This window comes from Trypanosoma equiperdum, assembly GCF_001457755.1.
Source record: "Trypanosoma equiperdum strain OVI genome assembly, contig: ctg_444, whole genome shotgun sequence".
NCBI lineage: Eukaryota > Euglenozoa > Kinetoplastea > Trypanosomatida > Trypanosomatidae > Trypanosoma > Trypanosoma equiperdum.
This window is the reverse complement of record NW_027124359.1, coordinates 9454-17645: the sequence shown is the minus strand read 5'-3', so window position 1 is coordinate 17645 and position 8192 is coordinate 9454. Positions and strand designations below refer to the sequence as shown.

At 42.8% G+C, this 8192-nt stretch overlaps 2 protein-coding genes and 1 pseudogene across 3 annotated transcripts; all 3 read right to left on the bottom strand.

Annotated features, from left to right (window-relative positions):
• Nucleotides 1–1374: 1374 nt before the first annotated feature.
• Nucleotides 1375–2064, bottom strand: TEOVI_000187700 (Trypanosomal VSG domain containing protein, putative; the record flags this gene model as incomplete). The annotated part of the gene is made up of 1 exon (XM_067225040.1): nucleotides 1375–2064. One exon carries the CDS (start codon nucleotides 2062–2064, stop codon nucleotides 1375–1377), a length of 690 nt encoding a protein of 229 aa, XP_067081141.1.
• A 140-nt stretch (nucleotides 2065–2204) lies between these two features.
• TEOVI_000187600 (uncharacterized protein) lies at nucleotides 2205–2765 on the bottom strand (the record flags this gene model as incomplete). The annotated part of the gene is made up of 1 exon (XM_067225039.1): nucleotides 2205–2765. One exon carries the CDS (start codon nucleotides 2763–2765, stop codon nucleotides 2205–2207), a length of 561 nt encoding a protein of 186 aa, XP_067081140.1.
• Nucleotides 2766–4360: 1595 nt separating this feature from the next.
• On the bottom strand, nucleotides 4361–5884 carry TEOVI_000187500:pseudogene (annotated as a pseudogene). The gene has a single exon. A coding segment is annotated over exon 1 (1524 nt).
• Nucleotides 5885–8192: the final 2308 nt, after the last annotated feature.

Genomic DNA, 8192 nt, shown 5'->3' with positions numbered 1-8192 from the left:
AATATTCGTATATACACACTCACAGCACTCTCTTTCATTATCATTATTATCATAACCATAGTAACTATTCATAAAATAAACATATTAAAAAATGTTCGGAATAGCACTCACTTTTTCTATCCCATAACTCACTTACCTTGCATTTATTGGCAATTATAATTCCAAAATTATAACAATTTTTACATTTTTACCGAAAAAAATAGAAATACTTCGAATTTCATAAGATTAAGCAAAAATACTTAAAATACTTAAAGTTCTTCCAAACTCACAAAAGCAGTAGCCATCAGAGCAAATTTCTTATTCGGAAGAGAAGTAATATTACGGCACATCTTTTCTTCTGTCTCTTTGTTATCCTCATTATCTTTAACTTTTCTCCATTCACAAACATAGGTCGTTTTGCCCATATTTTCAGCCTCATTAGTAGTTTTGTCATTGTGACTGGTACAGTTTACACCGGAGCCTGCTCCTCCTTTTTCTTATTTTGTATTTTTTAGCTGCTTTTTTCCCTTAGCACTCAATACACATTTTTGCTCTTTGTATCATAAGTGCAGTTTTCATTATCGTTGCCTTTATCTTTGTTGTCTCCTCTTTCGGTGCAAAAATTTTCTGGGTTAGAGGCTATTGCTTCTGTGCATGTCTGCCTTTTGTCTTTTTTGCTTGCCAATGCTGTTTTCCAATTGGCTGCTAGCGCCGTCTGTGCGGCTTTTATGTCTTGCTCTGCTGATGCTTCTAAGGTTTTCGGTGGGTGCTCTACACCTAGTAACTGTATTTTTTTGTTCATTACTATGAAGAAGGACGCGCCTTATGTCCCTATATCGTTGCTATGTATCGTTTCGATTATCTCTTTGAGTTTGCTGCCTTGTTGAGCCGCTTTTATGCCTCTCAGATGCTTTATTACCTGTGCTATGTCGGCATTGGCCATTACGGGGTCTACTAGTTGTCGGAGCTGCTCTGTCTCAGCAAACTTTGGCGGCGGCATTCCTGTTTCTAGACCGTCTAGTGCGCCACCTCTGTTGCTAGAGTTTTTATTATGTCCATGCCATTTATTTTTTCTCCCCAGTTGGCTGCTGTGTCTAGGTCGTTGATAGACGTCGTAAACATGCCTAGGACGACACATATCACTGTGTGCGGTGCTTCTTCAGTTAGAAACGCGTTCCCGTTGTGCACCGCTGCGAATTCGCATGCCATTGTTGTTTGAGCGTCGTTACTCGTTAGTTTTGCTGTAGTTTTTTGCATCTTCGCTTTTAGTGTTAGTTTATCTGATTTGGCCTGATCTGTTGGATCGCTATTACATCCTTTGTTGTGGCCGTTGACCGCCATCTTATTGCCGCTGTCATGCAGACAGGTGGTGGCGGTTACCGTTCCATCCACCGCTCACATTGCAATTAGCGCGCGCACGAACTCGTCTATTCTCCCGGCCGCATTTGTCTGCTCTGCAACTTGTTTTTTATCTACTACGCATTCCCCTTTCTCATTGTCCCCACCTTTCCATTTACAGTTATTTTTCGTACAAACAGCTTTGTTGTCTTTATGCTTCTCGCATTCTTGTTTTTTGTCTGCTATTGCTTTTGCTTTGTTGATTCTGCTGCTGTCGTCTGCGCCGGCCGAGTTCCGTGTTTCTGCTTCGAAAGCGCGGTGATAGAGATCCCAGATCGTTTCGTTGAGGGACGCAAGTTGTTGCTGTGCCGCTTCTGTGTCGATTGGCGACTCAGCTATTGCCCTCGCCTCTTTTATCGCCGCCTGGATGAGTTTTACCCAAGGTACGTCGTCGGGCTGCGGCCCTAGAAAATGGTAGGCGTAGTTGACACACGTTTGTTTCGTTTGCCCTGTGCAGCCTGTTCCTGTGTTGTCTATGTATCCGAGTATGCTTTGTTTTCCGGCTGCATTGCCGTCGCCAGGCGCCTTTTCGTTGGCTCCCAGTCGTGTTTTGAAAGCTGTTATTGCGGCGCTTAGCTCGGTGCTAGTAATTTCGTCGGCATGCTGTGGGCATGCTGCGAGCAGCTTGCCCCAGCTTGTCTTGGTCGTCGCTATGTTGCTGTCGAACAAATTGTCGGCTGCGGACATTGCCGTGCCTTGTTGTTCGCATAGCTTTTTGTTGGCGCCTTCGCCCTGGATACAAAGACAGAAAATGTCGTTTATTATTGTCTTTCCGGCGTTGGAATTGTTGCCTTTGGCCGCCGCACTGCCTCCGCCGCAGTTTTTGGTTACGGTCGCGTCCGCGCCGAACAGCCTATCTTTGTTTGCTGTTTGCAGCAATGCCGTGCCATCGTCGTCCAATTTAATGACGTCTCCGTCGCCGTACAGTGCTTTTTCAGGTTGGCATTTGCCCGTTTTTTGGCTTCTCTAGTTTTTTTGGCTGCCCATTCAACTGCAGTTGCTAGGACTGCCGCTACGGCTGCTGTCCGGTTTATTTTAATTGCTATTGCTTTGGCCGTGGGGGAATGCGGCAGCGGCTTATCTGCTTCTTTAAGTCCGAAGTTTTTCTGTTGTTTGTGCAAGTTTATGTTCGTTTCGTTGAAGTCTGCTAGTGCTGTTGCCTTCTTTATGCTGTTTTCAAATTCTTTGTTGAGTTTAATATCGACTGGCTTACTTTCATCATAGCCGCGCTCCGCAAGTCGCATTAGCCGGCAGAGTACTGCAAAGTCCGCGGCGTTTTCGCTGTTGTCGCTGTCTGTTGCAAAGGCCGCTAGAGCTGCTAAAAATGCCAACGGAAAAGCTAGCAGATGCCGCCTTATAATTTTGCTTCTTTTTAAGTCCAACGACATTATCTTCTTTGTCGCCTTAGTGCCTTTTGTTAGCTTCTTTCTCTCGATTTCTAATTTAAAATCATATATAATCTTATAAGCCAGCTTACCTGTTGAACATAAAATTAACAGCTATTTTGCAGCCAATCCACACATCTTTTTCTACAAGCCACGAAAATCTCTCTCTATATATAAAATGCATAAAATTTATGGTTTTCACTCTAGGCAGTCAGCTGCTAATCTAGCGTTCTTGCTTTTCCATCATACGATTGTTTTTCTGTTTAAGGTTGCGATGCCCTTGCTGTGGGTCTAGCTGCCTCCGTTTAACACTGAGTAATTTGTGGTCATGACATGCTTTCTTTGCTGCTTTTTCTTTGTTATTATGGTCCTTTAGTTTCGCATAAGCGCCACCTCGAATGTTAATGGCACGTCCCTTGTAGGTATTCGTGTCTGTATGGTATACAAAGAGGTAACAAGTGGCGTATAATCACAAAAGTTTTTTGCTTCACGGCGCTCCTTTGTATCCATATACATGCACCATTTTAAGCGGTGGCCGCGTTCTTATTCTTTTATTACCCACAACAGCAATCAGATAGTATTCTTAGTTTAAAAACAACACGGTCGATAATATTATATTGTTTTTCACCGATGTTAGTGCTTATTACTATGTTTGATGGGAAGAAGGCTTTTATATTGCCACACACTTACACAACTCCTGCCCGTTAACCTTCTCCTTATTCCGTTTTACGGCTGGATATTATAAATCGACATCAATTTAAAAAACACAGTGACCACAATCATCTCAGCTGTTGCTTCTATTCATTTTTGAGTGGAATATATGGCAACATCAGCTGTTCCTGTATCATTACTTTATTATGTGGTGCGCCTTTTTGTGTAACCTTTTACTTCACTACGTATTTCCCCTTTTTGTTTTCTACTGCCGCTTCAGCAGAAAAAGTACCGACTCCATCATTCTTATACACTGTAGTGTCTCTCCCTCATTGTTTCCTCCACATCTCCTTCTTTATTATGGTGCCAGACGTTATGTTTGTGTTTGAAACTGCGCACATTCGTTGTCACTGTCTGTTCTTGTCTTATTACTGTTCCTTCGATAATATTAATTATCCTCTCATACAAACTCTCTCTAAAACTCACTTACCGTTCCCATTTCATATTACCATTTTATTTAAGGGTTTCTATTATGCCTCTTCATATATTATTAACCAGCACTCTTATTATGACATTAGTATGCACGCACTCTAAACACTCTTCCATCATTATCATTATTACTATTATAACACTAATCTACACGTAATATTCAAACGTAAACAAGATTAACAAAATAAAATAACAAAATTTAGAATTACAAACCAACTTATAACAGCTTATTAATATGCTGTTTACACTTATGTGTTAGCATTCCGTACATTAAAAATTTTTTTCATATTTTTAATTTTTTGAAAATTTCAGTAATTTGTATATTTTTATAAAGTAGTGTTACAATGCATCAAAATATATCAAATTTAATAATTTTATCGAATTCTCTCAAAATTTCAATTTTCATAATTTTAGTAAATTTCATAAAATTTAACAAAAGTTCTTGAAAAATTTAGAGTTCAAAATGCTACCAAGCTCACAAAGACAGCAGCCATCAGAGTAGTTTTCTTGTTGACGAGAAAAATGTAATCTTTGCAAGTTCCACCATCTCATTTGCAACCATCTTTGCACTCATCCTTTTTCTTACCTTTACACTTATCTGTTGTTTTTGTATCTCCATTTCCTCCAGCTGTTCCTGCTTGGGTTGCTATTTGTTCTGCTGCTGTCGTATTTAATTTGCAGTGTGGACCTTCATCCTCATCATTTTTACCTTTCCATTCGCAAGTTGGATTCTTTTCTTTGCAGAGTTTTTCTTTAGTTACCGCGGCGCATTCTGCCTCTTTTTTTCTCTGCGGGGCTGCGGTTGATTCTGTGCGGGGAGTGGTTGTCGTAGTAGTCCTGGCTGCCAGACTTTTGGCTGCTGTTGCTATATGAAAAGCATATTCTCGTGCGCCCTGCATCGCTTTTTCTAAACTTTTGACGTGCATATGATCGAGCTTTCTTTGCTGAATCGCCTCTGCTGCTTGCAAGAGTTTGTCTACCCAGGCTATTGATCTTATCCCTTTGTTGTCCGCTGTTTCAGTGGCTTTGAATTTGACGCACGCGCCGTTTGTGCTCGTGCCGTCGCAGGTGTCGTTTGCTGCACTTCCCAGTATTAAGGCAGTTTCTGTTTTTTTTAGAGCTGCGGTTATCGCTGCCACGGCATTGAAAACGTCTGGGGCGGTTACCTTGTCACCTTTTTTTATCTTGCAGGCGCCGACCAACTTGTCGTAGGCTGATTTGGTTTTCGCCGCATCTAGTTGCGAAATTTTTTCGTTTAAGGTCCCTTGTATGCCTTTTTTACACATCTGTCCTGCGCCGCCGGCGCCTGAGCTGTGGTGTGGGAGGCAAAGGCAAAGCAGGGCATCTGCCACCGTCTGTTGGTTTCCAACTTTGGCGCCTTCTTCGCACATGTGGTCACCCCGCCCGTCGACGTGAGCGCCCGTGCCAGTTTCGAATTCGGACTTGCCGTTTGCGCCGCCGTACATTGCTTCACGTAAAATGGCTGTCGGGTCGGCGGTTGTTGCCGATGGAGGTAGGAATTTCTTGGCTGCTGCTAGAGTTGCCGCTATCTTGATCCGCGCTATCTCCTTTGCTGCCTCCGAAAGTTCGGTCAGTCCCGCTTGCTCGGTGATTTTGACATTTCGTCCGCTGCCTGAAGTGCGTTGCGCTGAGGCAGCCCATATTGGCCACTGTGTTTCCCATGATTTGTCCAGAGCTGCGTGCTTGCCGCTTGGGTCCCATTGCTGCACCCCGCCGTTGTCGGCAGTGAACTGCTTGCGCCAGCTATCAGGGGCGAGGCTTGTGTTTATGTCCAAGAGGTCTTCATACAGGGTGGCCAGCTGGCCTGTTGGCTCTGTGTCGTCCGCTGTCCCTAAACCTACTCTCAGCACTTCGCACATCGCGCCGAACGCCTGGCTATTTGCTCCTGCCGCTGTGTCCGCGCTGGTCCGACCGGCGGTAAGCAACAACAGTTGGGCTATTGCAGTTGTATATGCAAGCATGTTCTTCCTAGATTGATTGTTGGATTGCTATCTCTACGAGGTCGACCTGGCTGCTGCACTGCGGTTGCTTAACAGAATAACATGTTTTAATACCACTACTCTGACAGAAAATGATGTATTTTCACCTTTTTATTTGCTTACGTTACTTGATTCTTCGCTGTCTACTTATAAAAGCGCGGAGGCCTCTGTATCTGGGCTTCTTGCGCTTGGTGAGCTTGCCGTTTGCCGGAAGAGCAGGGTCGACGCCGTTTTCCAGACTCAGCCTCTGCTGTTCTATTACGGTTACGCGTTTTAGGGCTTGCCTTCTCTCAGCGCCCTGGAGTGAGTCTAATCTTTGACGCTTGAGGGTTTGTTCCCTTTGTTGCCGCGTTTTGCTTGTGTCGTACGCTTCGAGCCATTTGTTCCACCTGGCAACTTAGTGTTGCTTTGCCGCGACATCGTCGTCTGGTTTGCGCTGGTTGCCTTTTTTGTCGCCTGTCTCGGCGAACTTCTGGCGCCAGCTGTCTTCGCTTAGTCTCATGTTTATTGCAAGTGCTTTCCCTAATGTCAATGAAGGCTCAGTACCTGGTTCGATTGGGGCTGGCTTGGATTCCTGCCACTGCAGTATTTCGCACATCAACTTGAAGATACCACTGTTCGCACCTTTTGGTATTGTCGCTTCTGCCATCTGCTGCACAAACAGTACTGTTAGCAGTATTTCTAAAAATATCGCGGGTCTGATGCCTTTTATCATTCTCTTGAGAGAGTTGTGGATTTGAAACCAGACTTCTGTATTTAATTTTGTGCCGCAGGGTTTTGTAGTTTGTCCGTGCTTTGAGTAAACTTATTGAACATTTTGTTTGGTTTGCGATATGTTCTTAAGCACATCGACGTATATTTTTGGTATTATAGCGAAAGAAGTACACGCTGCTGGTTTCTGCGAGCTTGTTTATTTTATTGCTAAAGTTAGTGGTGGCCTATTGTCTCCAGTTCTATACCTCATGCCACTAGATAGTATCTGTACCTACGTGTATAGGCGTGTGAACTACCGCAAAAACAACCTCCGGCTTTGGCTGCGCTGCGCCTATGTCGTTACTTTCTTCGAATATCCTATGTTTGTTGCTAGTTATAGTTCGCTATCCTAGCTCTTTTTGCAACCAACAGCCTCTGAGTATTATGTCCCCATAAACCAAGTCCGATATCAGTTTTGAAATTGCCCTTAGCCATCTGTGTGTCAACACAGCTGTTGACCGCCGCATGTTGACTAGAGCGTGCCACTTTTTGGTCATCTGTTGCGTTGCTGCAACCTATAGTCTTGCTTTCAAATGCACCTCAACTACTGGTTGCTCTCTGAGTGCCCGGCTGGCTTTGTATGTTTTTTTACTATCGGGGTGCGCTTTCTAGACGGCAGCCGTAAGTTTTATTATCCGTACATTTTGCTTTAAATGCACTCTCATTACTTAAATAATTTCCATTCACTAGTATTATCTTATTATAGAGTTAAAAATACGGAAAGATATAGGGAAAAAGCAATATTTATAGGCAATGGCTTATCTTTAATTTTTTTTGCATTCTAAAAAATATTTAATTGTACTATTCTTCTTTACATCATTTCCAATTCACCAAAAGTTCATTGAGCCTTTATTGTTGCATTTTAACACTTAGAGTCCAGAAAAATAACGAAAAGCTTCCTGCTATCTAATAATTTTTTCAATGCGCTAGAGTATGGAGACGGCTAAGGCTCACTTTCCCTACGCTATCTTTTAATCAGTGACTACGTTTTTCCTGCTTTATCTTTTCTTTATTGGTGCATTCTCCCGTATATTTCCGCTCTCTTCAAATTTTATTTTGCTTTTATCACTTTGTGCAAGGTTTTGTACATTTCTCAGCTGTGTGTTTGTGTGCTGCTTCTGATTCTTGACAATCGTGGTGAGAGAAGAATATTTAAACTAGTTGCACTGTCTCTATTATATAAAGTCTTCAAGCTAGTGGTCTACATATTCTGCTGTTTAAATCTTTCCTCTTTTCTTTTTTCCTTTATTGTTTCTGCTGCTTAAGAAGCAACTGAATTTGACCTTCTCACCGAATTTCACACGCTTGTCATTGCTCTTTCATATTTTTCTTCTGTATGATTGTTACCATCATTTTTTTGTGCGGGAAACTGTGCTTTTTTCATTTTCCTCCTCCTCCAACTTTCTTTCCCTCTATTCATAAAATCCATCGAGCCTCGTGACCCTGTCAGCTGCTTGTTCCCTACAGTTACGCCCCTGTTATTGTGCCCGCCGTTACATGTCTTCAATCTCTTTAGTTTGCACCACAACCATAATTG